Consider the following 16,625-nt stretch of genomic DNA (forward strand, 5'->3'; position numbering starts at 1 on the left):
TAACAGGGTTAATAAACTAGTTACTTATGTTCACCAACCACTTAAAGGTATTAAATAAATATTGTTTTTGATACATAAAAAATAGAAAACGTCTGTTTTTTTACATTGTATATACTAAAAAAAGCTATTTAAAAGTTTGAAATATAAAATAAGTCTTTAGAACTGATAACAAATATCTCAACTGTTCTTTGGTATTTAAGTCTTTTTGATGTCTTAAAAATTGAGAGCCTTGCATTTAGCCTGTATAAAGTCTTTTGTATCTCTAAAAGTAAAACCGTAGTTACAATAAATGAACATGGTACAAAACAAAAACTTTCTTTAACACAGCAAATTAGTTTATCAATTACACATTAAAACTTTTCAATTTCATCCTAGAAATTATTTAGTCTACTTGACTATTTTTCTATATTTTATTTTGAAATGCTTAGAATAGATTATGTTAATGTATATTGTATAAAACATTTTATGTTAATATATTTTACTAGTTCTGTAAAAGTTTTTGTCTTGTCTTCAAAGATGTGTAAATGTAACAATTATTTACAATGTTTTATGTTATAAGACAGGGGTCGGAGGGCATTTAGTGGTTGCAGGTCAAATTTCAAAAACAATAAAACCCACAGTTTTGACTTTAGGTTTTACTTTTCATAGCAATCCCAAAATATGTAGTTTAAATGTCGAAAAAATATGTTTACTCATGACCTTTTTTTGCTTTTTATCTAGTTCAGTGGTCTTCCACCTTTTCAAAAGTAGTACACACTAAATTACTTCAAAATAAATTCTGTGCCCACTTGACTATAAAAAACATGTAATTATCATTAAAAATATAATCTTTAATGTTTTGAGTGCCTTAATGTATAAATAACGGTTTAAGTAAGTTTATGTTATAATTAGCTTTTTCCCATATCAAGTAACAAAATAATTGTCATTTAGAAAATAATTTATCACCCTACTAAATTTTCTGTGTACAGTAAATAACTTCTATGCACATTGTTGTGCACATGTGCACACTTTTAAGACCACTGATCTAGTGTAAGTTTCGAAAGATTTTTTTAGCGGATCGAAAAAAATAATTTTAAACACATTTAAATTATTTCCACTCTTTTTTTTATTCCAGTGTATTAAACAAAATCACACAATTACGAGTGATGTATCGGACTCATTATCTGGGTCCGCATCCGGCCGGATATTGCCATTTTTGCCTGATAACCGGATCCGGCCGGATCTTGATATGAAAAAAAATCCGGATCCGGCCGATTCGGATCTAGTTAGTGAAAAAGAGCATACAAATAAGTTTTTTTTTCAAAAAAAAATCCTGTGTAAATTAAAAAGAGTCATTTTCGTCAGTTAAAATTAAACACCTACCGTGATTGACTCATTTTGTACATGTGACTAATTTACATTTGTTTACATTTAAACTATGAAATAAACATTTCAGAAATTCAACTCTTTACATATGTTGTAAAATTATAAACTTTTCTACCAAATTGTCAACCTTATGGCTAGCTGTTCTACTGACTATTAGATTTAAGTAATTTTTTCAGTTTTAGAAACCTCATTCTGACTCAGGCTAGTTTATACTCACTCTAGCTAATTTTTTTTGACTTAAACAGTGGTAATTCTGCTAGTTTGAAATTTTTTGGGAACTTTTGAAAATCTTAGGCTGCCTCAGGCTAGTTTAGTTTTTTATAAAAACTCAGGCTAGTTATAAGATTTTTTGAAAAACTCAGTCTAGTTTTTTTTTAGATTTTAAATGAGTTTAAGCTGATCCAGTTTTCAATATTTTGTGATTTTCTAGTTAATTTTGTTCAAGAACTTGATTTCAGATTGTTAATTGTAAATATTATCTAAAATAAACAATCCCTTGGGCTAGCTGTTCTACTTATTATTAGATTAAAGTTTTTTTAGTTTTTAAAAACCTCATTCTGACTCAGGCTAGTTTATACTTACTTTACAGGGTTCCCATATCCCTAGATTTCTCTAGATAACCCTAAATTTTTGCAATTATCTTCAAAAAAAAAAAAACCTAAATATCCCTAAATAAAATTGAAAAAATCATTAATTTCTCTAGATTTCTCTAGATTTTACTTTTTTTTAGTGCTGGACCAATTTTTATGATTTATATATAATATAACATAATTGACATAATATGACTCACTATCCGGATTCGGCCGGATATTGCCATTTATGTCTGATATCCGGATCCGGCCGAATCCTAATTTGAAAAAAAAATCCGGATCTAGTTCTGGCCGGATTCTAATTTGAAAAAAAATTCCCGAAATTGTGGGTCCGGTACATCACTTACAACTTTGTTTAGATTAAAAGATTCATAGTGTGATCTAAAATAGAGGTCTGTATTGCTAGTGTACATAGATTTTATTGATTACTGACTTCATAAGATTTTTTTAGTTGGTTGTTATGTGTATCAATAAACTTATGTTGTAAAAAGTACAGTTAGTTCTCCAAGTAGCTCTGATCAACACCATTCAACCCAAATATGATAAAACACTAAAAACTTGTTTTGAATAGTTTTTACTTATGTACTATTGTGTTTTTAAAAAAATTCTCATTTTATTAGATAGCAAGACAATTTTCTAACTTTAATTTCAAACAGTAAACGAGTCTTAAATTTTCAATTAGAGCTTCTAAAATTTAAAAACAAAGTTATAATTATAAGATAAAGCGTAGTTTTTTTTTTAATTTGATTAATGTAATTATCTATTTTTTAGGTTTACAACATCTCTGATTTTTTTTAGATTCATTTAAGTAATTTTTAGTAAAGATTAGTATGTATAAATACTTTTTGTTAAAGGGGGTTAATTTTTAAAGACCAAGACAGTTTTACAGATTTTTTCAATTAAAAACTATGATTTTAGAATTTTAGTGAAAATTCGACATGCAAAACAAACATTCAAAAAATTGTTTATTTGAATAAATAAATAAAGTCTCGTAAGTTATATCTACACAAATTTAAAACTCTAAATGTTTAATTTAAGACTAAAAGTGTAAAATTAGAATTGGAAAAAAAATAGTTTTAGGGATAACAACTTCTACTTATTTAATGGTCTGACTGATTACAATTACGTGCTGATCAAACAAGAGTAATGTTTGGCTATAAATTCAGGCAATGAGTCAAATTTTAAAAGGAAGCTTTTGATATCAGCTTGCGATAGTAACTGGTCAAACAATTACTATGATATCATGTTAATGATGATTTATTAAACAGTTCTGACTTTTTTAAGTTGGTTATATTCATAGTGGTATCTAAAAAAAAGTTTTTGTCTTGGCGTTAAAAAGTGTATTAAGTACAATAAACTCAAAAAGTTCGGAATTTGTATTTCAAACAATGCAAACAAAACAACATAAAAAAATGTTTAATAGTTTTTTTAGTATAGAAGTTAGAAGTTATAACAGTAAAATTTAGGCAGACATAAAAAGTTTAAACTCAAGTTATTGTCAATGAAGTGTATTAGGCACTATAAATGATTAAAAAATTGACAACTTAAGCATTTTTAAACAAGCGGCTGAAAATTTGAAGATGAATCTAACTTTTATTAGTTATTAAAGAAAATTTTTGTCAGAGTTAAAGTAAAAGTTGTTTAGTTGTTCAAAACAGGTTACTCACTGTTTTATATTATCAGTGTTAATTTAAACCTGTTACTCGAAATTTAAATAAGATAAAAGCAATGTAATAAATATTAATTAAAAAAAGTTGTGGTAAGTAAGCATTTTGTCAGGAATTTAAACTTTTGTGTTTTGAAAGTAATTGATTTAAACAAAAGTATCGGAAAGCTATAAAATAAAAGTTTAAGACAACAAATTTTAAAAAGCAAACTAAAAAGGTATTATCATAGTTTGATCAAAAAATCATCAAATATTAAACTAAGCACAAACGTTAGTATATCGTACTAAAATGTCTAAAAATATTTAATAACGGCACAATTTTATATTTACATCTTATATCTTCATTTTACATGAAGTACCCTAAAAAACAAACAGAAATCTTAAAAAAGCCCGTCCAGCGTGCAAAGATAAAAATTATTAAAAAAAAAACTTAATAGCTATACATTTGCAGAATAAAAAAGGTGCAACAGTTGTTGAGAAAAAATTAAAGACAAAAACTTTCCAAAAATTTCCGAAAAGATTACAAGCTTGGCTTTTTGCAACAAGAGCTTTCAAACAGTCTTCTTCTACAAAACAGAAAACTCCCGCCATTTGAAAGAAACTTCACTGCCGCTCTCGACACGCTCTCACTCACTTTAAGATTCAACTTCACACGATTCCGCTGTCGCCGCTCAGCAGCGGGCTGTTCTGCATCACGACAATGGAGGAGTGTTCGTTGCGGGGCGAGTTGCGGAACGACCTCGGAGACTGCCTCGGCGAGTTCTGGTAGTGGACCGCCCTTTGCACATGGCTCGGAGGCTGGAAGCTCTGCTGGGGTTCGTCGTTGAAGGTGGGCGAGCAGCTTGCCTGTATTCTCGACCTGTGCCGCTGCAAAGTCGTCATTCCGGCTTCGAGCCGGCGCCTGTGCTCCGCTGTCACGATGCCGAGGCGTTCCAGATCGCTGAAAATTTAAATATTTCAGAGCAATGCAAGTTTTTAACATCAAGTTTTTAGATTTTAAATTTATAAATGCGCCTAAGTCTATATCTATGTAAAGCGTAAAAGTGCTGTACAAATAAATTTTTAACAAAAAAATTATTTTTAATCTCAAAAAAAAGTAATTTCATACAAAACTAAAGTTACCTGGCAGTTATTTCAGCGAGTTTGTCGATTCGGTTGAGCTGTTCCTGAGGCTGAGCGTTGGTGTTCTCAACTTTTTCCACCATGTCCAACCACTCTTCCAATGAAGTGGCCTCGTTCGCACTCATGTGACTGTACTTGTTCTCTTCTTCGTATGAACGATCGTTTTTACTGCTTGCCAGCAAATGCTGCCTGTTTTTTATAAAAAACTTTTACACTGAGGTTTGCATGTAATTTGTTTTAAATTTAAAACGCATAATAAAAGAATTATAACTGAGCTAAAAAGTTTCATTGAAGCAAAATGAGTATGCTATGTTATTTTTTTCTCTTTAAAATGTTTAAAGCTGAAAAACTTACAAAGAACTCGATGATGAATCCTCAGATGGTTCGAACAAAGTCGGTTTTATCGGCGTAGGAAGCCTTTCGTTTACTCGGGTCAACGTGGTCTTTGCAATTTTCGCTTCCCTCATCAGCGAGTTGTTTTTGAGGAAGCCGCCGAGTATTTTGCAAATTGTGCTGAAGTCAGGTCTTTTGGACGGGTCGGCGCTCCAGCAGCTTTTCATCAGTTCGTGCAAAACTTGAGGACAACCCTAATAAAGTATTTCGTTATAAGGTACTTTAGATTTTTTCTAACCTGATTATTATGATTTTTTGAAACTTTTGCAACAGTTAGTTCCACGTAAAATTTTAATGTTATAGAAAAAATATGTTTCTTATAAAAATCTTATCACATTTTGAATTTTGCCTAACGTTTTACATTAAAACTTTCATCAAGATTTACTCACTTGTGGACAGGGAAGCCGCTGACCGCCGACGATGTTCCTCTGCACCGCCTCGTTGTCCATGTCCCAGTAGGGCTTCTCCCCGTACGACGTGATCTCCCACGTCACAATGCCGAAGCTCCACACGTCGCTCGCCGTCGTGAAAGTCCTGTCGATGATGCACTCCGGCGCGGTCCAACGCACTGCAATCTTACCTCCCTAAATAGGTAAAACATATACGTTATAAAAAAAATATTATTTTTGTATTTGTTTTTTTTTTCATTCAGTAAAAAACTGTTTTTTAAGTTTTTTTTTACTTACTTGCGTCGTGTAGGTGGCGTTGGGGTCGTTGTCGATGGTGCGGCTCAACCCGAAGTCCGATACCTTGCAGACCATGTTTTGGTCGACCAGAATGTTCCTCGCAGCCAGATCGCGGTGGATGTAGCTCATGTTGGCCAGGTACTTCATCCCGCACGCAATCCCGTGCATCATTTTTAGCATAACCGACATCTCGAGTTGATTTTTGTTATTCTGTTATTAATAAAAAAGTTACCTAGATTCATAAAAGGTTCTAATTTACAAGTTAAAAAATTTGCTTACTCTCAGGTATTTATCAAGAGACCCATTCTTCATAAACTCACTGATTATCATCGCTGGTTGCTCTGAAATTATAAAATGTTTTAAACAACTAGATCAAGTGTTTTTTAATTGGTTAAAACACAAAAACCAACGTTTAGTAACAACTCCTTTCAACTGTACTATGTTCGGATGATCGAACTGAGCCATGGTGCAAGCTTCTCGCAGAAAGTTTGAGTGATCAACAATCGTTGCATCTTTCTTCAAACGCTTGATAGCGACATCCAGAGGACGCTTTTTCTTTCTACTCAAGGTGCCTTTCCACACTTCACCGAATTCACCTTTGAATATTGTGGTTGTTGAGTATTTTGAATTGTACTACAGTTCATAAATAATATTAAACTATTTTATGTATGCTTGTATGCAAAGGTTGTTTAAATTTTAACACTATTAAAAGTACCTTGTCCGATTATTCTTTCCATTTTTATCAACTTTCTATCTATCTCATTAGCAATTTCTTGAATGCCCTTGTGTGGATCTCGGTAGTCTACATATGTAATTGTTGACAGGTTACGTGACCCTAAAGTATTTATTAAAATAAAATAATTGAATTACGCCTCAAAAACAAACAACAAATATAAAACATACTTGGAGTTCTCAACGGCTTTTGTTCGGCAAAGCCGCTGTTCACTTTTTTGCGCGTCTGTCTTTTGTTGCTGCTGCGTTTTCGGTACAAAACGAAGATAATTACACCTGCCAGCACGGCGACAACAACGACTACGGCCAGTATAAGCCCGATGCTTCCGTTGCTTTGCTCTTCTTCTGAAATTATAAGAATGTTGTTAGACTTTTACACTATACTTATAGCTTAACTCTTTGTGTTCAAACAACCTGGTAGGGTGGAAAATGTTTTCCAGTCGCTGTAAATTCCCCTCCCAATTGCACTTCTGGCTCGCATTCTCACTCGGTATCTTGTTTCAGGTTCCAGACCGTATATAGTGCTGTGGTTCTTTTCGATCTGTTTGGTAAAAGGTTAATAATTTTAAAATTGTTTTTTTTTTTAATTGTTTATTTACATCTGTAAGTTGATTTTATGTGTTAAACAATCTGTTGACTTATTTTTTCTTCCAAGTACAGTTATAAAAACTCACTTTAAAGAAGAGCGCTGGTTTTGACGTGCTGCCGTCTTCAGCTACCGCGGTCAGCTCAGCCTCGTAGTCGATGACAACTGAGTTGTGGTGCTCCGGAGCCAACCAGGTCAAGTTGAAGCTCCTGGCCTTGATGTCTGAACTTTTGACGTCTCGTACAGCGGAAGGAACTGATAAAGAACATATTTTACATTGTGGTGTTATTTCAAGGCAGTTAAAATTATAAATGACACTAACATTTTTCTTCAAGTTTGAATATTAAAGTTGTACATATTTGTTATAAAAATATAAATTTAACTTAATATAGAAGTTACAAGCATTATATTTATTTTATATGCAACGCTGCATATCTGCAGCTTAATAAGTTCAACTGAACTTTGTATCGTCCTTAGTTTTTCTAGTTGTGCTTGTTTTCTGGTTACAAAGATAAACATTAACAGTCGTATTTACTAACTACGCTGATTCAGCATTATGTGTAATAAAGTTTTGCATAGATAAGCAATTGTAAGACAAAGTCATAATGTATTTTTCAAGTCGTTTTAGAAAAAAAAAAATTTTATTTACTACTGTTTAGTTTTTTAATTTAGTAGTTATTTAAACTGCTGTACCTTATGTTTTTTATAGGTTTTCAAATGTTTTTTTAAGTTGCGATCAACAAACCTGTTTCACTAGTTGCTACTTTCAAATAATAATGTTTGGGAGTTTCGTCCGAAATTGCAGAAACGCCATTGTATGAAGATATCTGTTTGTTGTTTCACTATTTATAATTTTCTTACCACAAAAAAATAAAAAACTTTAAAAAAAAATAATTAAAAACCAATCGAATAAACGAAAATCCATTTAGTTTTTAAACATTTTAGAAATTTGTAAAAGATCTTCAAACTATATTAACAAGCTCACTTTAATTTTGTAATGCGAAAACTGGTCTAGTCCACTTATCAGAATATTCGTAGCCTCAAACTTCTTATTGTTGCTCGGATAAAACTGAATGTCTGCTGGGCACGATTTCTCGCAACTTTCATAAGTTTCATCGTCGCAAATGTTGCAGTCCGCACTGTAATCAAAAAATGTTACTCAAACTTCAATTACTGTCTTTTGTTTAAATTTTCCTATTAAAAATTATAAAAGTTGTTTAATCACTGGATCTTCATATTTAAACCCTAACATTTATAATTCTTTCTAGTTTTAAATTAGTGATAAAGGTTATATCTTTAATAATCTTTTTGTTTGTTTTTTATCATATTTATTAAGTTTGATGCTTTTTAGTAGTTAACCTGTAAAACAAATCTTTCCGGCCTCCATTGTCTTTCGGTTTCTGCCAGTTGATGTGAAGACCATTCTTGTCTAAAGTGTATTCGACGGCATGCGGTTCTGATGGTATTCCTAATAAAATTGAAAAAATTATTAAAAAAATTACAGCAAGACTTTGTAATAGTTATTCTCAGTTTGTCTATTTTTATCATACTTTCAATTCTGCCACTGTTTTCTTATTTAAAGTTTTTCATTTGAAAACTCATAAACCCTATCAGCTTACTTCAGTTAATAGGTGAATGTTTATAATGATACATTTTACAACATACTGCTGCAGTTTTTAATTATCAAGGTATTAAAAATTATTTGAGCTTTATGAAGGATCACTGAAAGTTCATTGATTGAAAGTTAGCAACAACTTACTTGTGCAAGGCTGGTGAGCATCTTCATCTATTGACCTGAAGTACCCGTTGTCACAGGTGCATGTTGAGGTGCCGGTCTTGAAAGTGTGGCTGTTGGCCGGGCAGTCCCTGCAAGTGCCGTTGCCGGTCGCCCATTTGTACTTGTGAGGCGCTGGACAAGCTGTCATTAAATTCAGTTTGTTATATAAAAGTAGTTTTTTAAAAGCAAAGTCAAAAAAATATTTTAATCAAAAACTTAATCATGTGAAATACGTCAAAGCTATGTTTCGAAACCTTTTCGCATTCATCTTTTTTTAATATAAACACAGTTTAAACAAAAACTTTAGAGAAATTAGTTTCCCTGTCATTCTTCTCAAAAATACATTAAATTCACCTTTGAGTGTGAAACTTCAATTGGCTCATGGTACATTAAGCAGTAATTTAAATTTAAAAGCATCAGCAAGTGCTTCTATTTCACATCAGTCATTTGAAAAAAAAAATTGACTGCCCCTTTCAGGCTTGAAAGGGTTTTGTTACACCGACGACGTATTCGGTTACTGCAGTACGCTGCATAATCACTTATTTTTAGCAAAAAAAAAGATGATTAGCCACGCAAACAACGGCGCGCATGCTTGTATTCTGCGGCCTAAAGTTGTTTGCGATACAGCCCTGTGATTGACGGTGCAACAGTTTATACTGCAGTAAACTGTTGCAGTGAAAGTTAATTTATGTCTAAAACGATGTTTACAGTGGTGTGATTTATTTGACGTGAACTTTAGTCTGCATTTTTTAAGTATATGCTTTATCAGTTTTCGATAATGCACTGTTCTCTATGTATCAAACTGATTAGGTCTACTTTTAAATAGTAAAGCAAAATTTAAACTAACATAGTTACAAAGCTTTTAACAACAATAAAAAAACAATAATTCGCTCGAATTCATTCAGCGAACGAACACAACTTATTAGTAATTTGCTTTTTTATTGAATTAGCCCTAATCAAAAGCGACAACGGCACGGCCTGAAACAACAAGAGGCCACTCCAGCCGCACTACAAAGTCAGCTAAATCACATAAATAATGGCACAACAGAACACAAGTATGCCAGCAATTCGTTTCAAGTCTTGCTTTCGACATTTTTGTCACTTCGAAATTATTGATTTTGCGACTTTTTTCATCCAATGGTCAAAGTCAAAATCGGATGTGTGTTTAAGTGCAACAATGGAGTTTTGTGATAATGTTGTGTTTTTTGCCAACATCAAACTTTGGAAAATTGTTTCAACCCCAAATAACAAAAAGTCGAACGTCACGAGAGTGTATGATATCATAATGCCGAGTTCACGCTTAATAAATTCAAAGAAAACGCGCACGCATTTAGCTTTTGAACTATTTTTATCGATTCACACAATAAAAGAAAGTTTAAGGAGCGGATATGTTAGTTTCAATTAAGTTTTTTTTTTGGTTTTCAATCTGAACTATTCAACTTTTTGCGCGTTGTAATTATAAAAGTTAACCTTTTTATGACAAGCAAGTTCAAAGCTCTCTATGTTTTACTAAAGGTAAACTGTAAAACATTTTGGTTAAAGTTTACTGCGAGGGCAGTAAACTTTTTAAAACCTAATTGCAAAAACATTACTATAATGCGTTATAATAATGTTTTTCATAACTATTTAGGTACATTAAAATCAGCGAAACTATTTCAAATAAAACTTCGTTCTCATGGTGCTTAACCTTCACTTAAAATTTCATTCGCAGTTTATCTTTGAACGCATTAAACGACACTCAGATTTAAAAGCTACACTTTATCTCACCTCAAATTAGCGCCAGCAATCGCAACGCGAATGGTAATGACCGTCATCAGACGAAAACGCTCGAGATACGAAAACGCGCGATGCCTTTTCACATAAACACTGGCTGCAAATTAGAAGTTCTGCGAAAAGCCAGCGCAAAGCAGTGAGAAAATTATTTTTCCAGACACCGAAATGGCACTTTTGAGTTTTGCATCAATACATTAACGACGAAAAGTTGAAAGCAATTGGAGCCGACGCGCAATCGCAATTCGTTAGACCGTCGTCGCCAGCTATTGCGTCACAATGAAAAATATTACAATGGAGAGAAATGATTTTAGTGTTTACGCTTGGAGAATAACTATTTACCTGTGCAAGTTCCGCCTTCTGAATGGGCGAAGTAGCCTCGGTCGCAGACGCAGCCTCCGCTGAAAGCAGTCCATTCTCCATCGGCATTACAGTAATACCTCATATCTGTGTATTAACAATATAGATGACACTGGTATAAATAAATGTGTTAACGTTCTAATTTTTTTTCAAAACTTTTGGTTTGTTATAAGCTTTTTTTCTTCAATAGTATACATTTATATGAACTTACTGTCAATTGTATTAAAACATTTTTAAAATTTTTTTGTAAATTTTTGTTTATGGTAAGATGTATTTTTTATTTATTGATTTTTTTTGAAATCAATCTGTTAATTTTCTTTTACCTCCTCTCGTGTTTATAGCGTTGTCAACACACGTCCCCTTCACTTCTACCAACGACGAAATTTTCGACCCGGCCGACGTCCTTTTGAAGACGGTCCGGTCCCTGACTGTCTCGGGGCAGTAGTTGTACTCCAGCTTCAGCCTCAGTATGGAGATGCAGGTCGGCCCCTTTGTTTGTATAGCGACGTACAGCCCTTTCCTGTTTCAAGTAAAAATAATTTTCGCGTGACTTGACGTGTGGTGATAAAATAACATTTGTATGAAAAACAGCTGTTTTGTTTCTTTGTGTGCGTGCGTTGGGCAATAAAAAACACGAACGGTTATTGCCTGTGTTTGTTGTGTATGGAGTTCGTAGCCTTGTAATTCACCGCAGAAATTCCAAAGGTATGTATTTTATCGTGTTTACACGGTAAAACAATGTTCAAACAAACGTGACCTACGTTGTTTGCTACTGTAAAAAAATGAAGCAACAAACATTTGGCTTATTAACAGTCAAGCCTTTTTTCTGAAGTTTTCCGTCTTTTTAAAAAGGGCTTTGCCGGTTTTATCAACTGTAAGCTCAGATCTTGCGTGAACACAAATAGCTTTATCTATATTTGCTTTAATAAGTTTAAATCAGGTTTGGGAGTGAACTAAACTTCGGCTAAAGTTTAGGCAAGCTGTGATAAGAAAGAATGCTATTAAAAGGGGGAGTTCATATTAAGATTATAGTTTAAGTGACATGGCTAATCTAAAAAATTCAAAAGAGACGTTCGCGATAAAGAAATTTACGAAAGAATAATCTTTATCTTGTTTACTCAGATAAGCGGCAAACGAGCTCGTTTTAAATCTCAGAATAATGTTTAAGGTAAATTAATTTTTGAAATTTGACAATGTAAAACGCTCACTAAAGGGATTTGTACTTCAGGGTTTTTAAGCACGTTAATGAGAAGCGTGCAGTGATTGCATAAACAAAAGCGGCAAGTAGAGCAGCGTCGTCTTTAGTAATTAAAACCCCATAAGCAAACAAAATTAACATTCATAAAAAAATTTCAAACCAGACTCTTTGATAGATAGCTGAAAAATTTCAGATTATCGAAAACAGATAATTTTCAATAAATACTAAAACTTTCTAAGTTTTGTTAATATCAGGAAAAATTTAATTTTTAGCTTTAACTAAAATATTTTTTTTTTATAAAATTACTACAAGTACTTTACAATCAATATGCAATAATTTGACAACTTTTTATATATAATATCAATTTTTATACACTTTTTGTTCAAACAACTCACTTTCCGTTCAAGCTGATCGAGTACACCTTGTTCTCCTGGTTGTTGGTGTTCCCGTGCTCCCCGTTGAAGTTCTCGTGGGCGGCCAGCGTGTCTATCTGCTGGTACAGTCCCTCCCGCCACTGGGGGAAGTGGGGTGTTGCCTCGTCGTAGTCGGCGTGGTAGGTGTACAGGGTGAACGTCTCCTTGCAGTTGTCGCACCCCCATATCGAGAAGTCGATTTCCAGGTGCAATCGGTTCGCAGACCTGTGAAGTATTTTGAGTTTGAATGCGGAGTGTTTTTTACAGTCTTAGTATAAACCTTTAGCAGAAATCAGAATAAAACTGCGTAGAAAAAACCGGTAATAACGCAATTTAATACTGAAAATTTATCCACTTACACTGTGTTTCATGCACGAAGCAATGATCACAATTATAAGCATTAGAACTCTAACAGTATACAACTCTTTTTTTTTCAAACATTTTAAGTGTTAATTGTGTTATAATCAAATTAGTATAACAAAGTTAAGTACATTGCTGGTTTTAACACATTCTGAAATACTCGTGCCGCAATCTAGAGCACAATTAAGTTTCAACTGGTATGTTTTGCGTTTGTAACCACAACAGCGCGCAGCTGTTGGGATTATGACGTGAAAAAATCCTAATTTCCGGTATTCGTTCAACGCTCACATCAAACGTTCAATAACTCTGCAATCACAACATTTTCACAGTCGTACCAACAATTAACTGTATAAACTGTGTGTGTGTGCCGCTCTATCTTAACTGACAAGTGCTAAAGCTAATTTGAGCGCTTTGTTTGTATCACCCACTCGAAAGCGTTGTCAGGGCAACGTGGCTCAGGTTAGCGGGATTTGAAACACGTAAAGGGCTTTGGCCAAACTTTTGTCGAAAGTTAATTAACATGAAAGTGCACCGGTCACTTTGAGTGCTTTTAAGTTAAAAATTTTCTCCCTTGTAAGCCTCTACCAACCAGCCTATTTTCGTTGTAGCCATTGTTGAATGTTTAGTTTCCTTTCGCATTTCTTTTGTTGCGCGTTTTGTTTTTCCAACAGCACTTACGAAGTTGTCGTTCTTTTATTTGCAGCTTTTTCAATGATCGACTTGAAAGCCATCAGTACATTTTAATAAGGGCGCAGTGCTCGAAGAAAAGAAATAAAATACTTTCAGCCTTTGGACTTTGAGGAATTTCAGTTGGAACTTTTTTTAATGAGAAAAATTGCCATCTCAAAAGGAATTAAAAAATAATTGAATGCTGTAAACAAAATACTTGTAGTTTTTTTGATTAACCGAAAACTTTTAATGTTTTTTGGCATGAACTTTTAGCAGCGATTTAAGAAAACAATTAATTATCTTGTTAACTTATTACCTTTCAAATTAAAAAGCAATCAAAATATTATTTGACGTTATTTTATAAAATGTTATTGATTAGTGTTTTTTGCCCTAATTAAAACAGACTTAAGTTTAATCTTGTTTTAATGCTTCATTTTTTTCTTGCTGTTCTTAAACTCAGGAAAAAACACAACCTAGTGTATTAAAGTTTACTAACATGAAATAACTTAACTTAACCGCAGCATTTATCTATGTTCACACAAGTTTGAATTTATTAAACTACCAAATATTTGAAACCAACTTTGCGTGTATGTAGGGGCTCCTATACCAGTGCTCGGCGTTCTTGTCCCATTCGTCCTTATTACAAATTTCAATCGTCCTCACCATCTGGCCTTGGAACATGCCGCTCACGTCGGAAAACTAATTAAATTTATTATTTTCACTACATTAAGTTGATGATGTTTGTGTTAAGTTTCAAAGTGTATAAAGATATGATTAACCTGTTGTATTTTTATTAATTTTCAACTAAAGAAACATCGAAAAATTACACAAATTTACAAAGTAAGATGTTATTGTTATATAAATTTCTCTAAAAAAGTTTTGAATCGCAACGTAGACTAAAATAACTAGTAAACATTCTTATTAATTTTAAGCTATTTCCGTATTACAAATTTTTGTAAAATCAATAAAAAGCTAGTTGCGAAATATTTAATTGATGCTTTTTATTACCTCATGATTTTGAGAAATGTATTTAAAGGCAGAACCAACATTGTTGAGAAAAAAAAATATTATTTGTTATAGCTGTTGCCAATAACAGCATTGCCCAAATGAGCAAATGTAAATTTAGATAATTGTTTGTAATTAAAACCCTTAACAAGTTAATCCCATTAATTAAAATAACTGAAGTTTTTGTTGAAAGTTTTGGTTTTTTGAACAACAAATTACTGATGTTTCGTGATAAGAATTTTCAGTTTGTCCTGTGACGTTTCGTGTTCGAGTTAATTATTTACAAAAGAATTAACAACAAACCACAATGACGGAAATCGTAAAACTGTATATTCATAAACTTGTTCAAACAACGAGAATTTATTTACTCTTACTTTGTTTCATAATAGGATTAGACGTTTAAAGTTTTTCAATTTATTACTGATTGGTTGTAAACTTTTTACGATTTTGGAATATTTATGAATGGAAAATAAAATATTTATTTTGTTGAGTTCAATAAACCAAAATAATAAACAAGTTAATTAAGAAGAAAGTTTATAAAACAAAGCAGAAAAATTTAAAGTTATATTGACATGCAGTAATTTATAGGCTTAACGAAACAGTAATGTTTGATAAACAAATTCATCAAAACTTTCTTTCTGATTTTTAACGTTTGTTTCTAATTTATCAGTAAAATTTCAAACCTCATCGTCATTAGGAGGCGACTTCCATCCCAAATCGCTCGACATTCTCGCCGTGTTGTATATTTCGTCTGCAAAAAGTTTTTGTTGCAAAAATACCATTAATGAAACATGTAATTTTTAAGTAGCTATTTGCTATTTATATCGGTCTAATACCCTCGTTTCGAGTTTATTGTCAACACAATTAAAGTGAAATCGCAAGAAAACTAATAATACACACGATGTATTAAACAAAACTAATATTGCTGAGGGCTATACTCAATCTACTGTGTGTACTACCAGTTCATCTCCACCAACTTGTCTTTACTTTGTCTATCGGTGAACTTGAAATTATAAACGATATTTTTTAATTTTGTGATAAATTAATGCGATTTTTAAAGAACTGGATATTGTTAAGTAACAGTTGAGAAACGAAAATATTCGTAATACACGCACTACTTTCTCATTTGCATTGAGCAAGAAGGCGAGGTCGCGTATTTGAATTGTGCACTCATTGTTATGTATCAAAACACGGAAATAACTGACAATTTTTATGTAAACCTTTGTTAAACAAACACAAATGTAACTTTCTTGTTTTTCTCTTCAAACTGGATCAAGTTTATTTATAACTTCAATTTTTTTGAAGATAGCATCAAAAAAAAAACTTGCAATCCGCCCAAGATTACTATAACTCGCAGAAAACGAGCGCGCAGAGGGTTCGCATCTAATTACCCTTAGAGTTGGCTGCCATGCCAACAAGATAACCCGAAAAGGGCCCCGCAACATTTCGCTGCCAGCTAATTACACGGCTAATCCGACCGAAGATTAAATGCTAACCTCTGCAGCGCGGGGGCAAGTTCAGAAGTAATTTCAAACTTCTCAAACTTAATAATGATGAATTTGCAAATTAATTATTTCTCGCTCACCCGAGTCCCCGTGCGCGGAGTTGATTTTGAGCAGCAGCGCGAAGACGACGACACAAAAGTTTGAATTCATTCCTCCTCAGTTCAAAGTTTTTCTTGTGTTTGAAAGGTTGTACGTGTTGTAGTGGTTTTTAAGTTAAGTTTAATTAGTAATATCTGTAAATAAAAACACTTGAAGTTATTTTCTGTAAAATGTTTATGAGAAGCAAGCGTTGGAAATTACTTAAGTTTGTGTTTACAATTTGGCTGTGAGAGTTATTTAAAACTTAAATTGAAATTGGTGCACTTTGAGAAAATAGTCGGCATTTTTCGGCGAATATAACAGTTCTCACTTTGAGGTACCGACTTAAA

At 32.8% G+C, this 16,625-nt stretch overlaps 1 protein-coding gene across 1 annotated transcript; it reads right to left on the reverse strand.

Moving 5' to 3' along the window:
- Positions 1-3,315: 3,315 nt before the first annotated feature.
- Positions 3,316-16,420, reverse strand: LOC145842571 (ephrin type-A receptor 4-B-like). Its single transcript, XM_082950033.1, has 21 exons — positions 16,278-16,420; positions 15,376-15,443; positions 14,268-14,386; positions 12,641-12,883; positions 11,371-11,567; positions 11,030-11,134; positions 8,900-9,058; positions 8,500-8,608; positions 8,126-8,279; positions 7,886-7,967; positions 7,229-7,395; positions 6,969-7,095; positions 6,726-6,899; positions 6,538-6,657; positions 6,233-6,418; positions 6,102-6,163; positions 5,823-6,032; positions 5,526-5,720; positions 5,098-5,330; positions 4,744-4,932; positions 3,316-4,561 (listed from the first exon to the last, which is right to left on the reverse strand). Exons 1-21 carry the CDS (start codon positions 16,345-16,347, stop codon positions 4,270-4,272), a joined length of 3,261 nt encoding a protein of 1,086 aa, XP_082806159.1. The 5' UTR covers positions 16,348-16,420; the 3' UTR covers positions 3,316-4,269.
- Positions 16,421-16,625: the final 205 nt, after the last annotated feature.

The sequence above is a fragment of the Thalia democratica genome, chromosome 8 (genome assembly GCF_965202585.1).
Source record: "Thalia democratica chromosome 8, ktThaDemo2.hap1.1, whole genome shotgun sequence".
Lineage (NCBI taxonomy): Eukaryota > Metazoa > Chordata > Thaliacea > Salpida > Salpidae > Thalia > Thalia democratica.

Bases quoted from the DNA above. Each gene is read 5' to 3' on its own strand.
- LOC145842571 (XM_082950033.1), bottom strand. From the start codon at position 16,347: ATGAATTCAAACTTTTGTGTCGTCGTCTTCGCGCTGCTGCTCAAAATC. The intron at 14,387-15,375 runs GTTTGAAATTTT...AAATTTAATTAG, and splicing joins CGCCTCCTAATGACGATGAG to TTTTCCGACGTGAGCGGCAT. The intron at 4,562-4,743 runs GTAACTTTAGTT...TTAAATTTTCAG, and splicing joins CTCGCTGAAATAACTGCCAG to CGATCTGGAACGCCTCGGCA.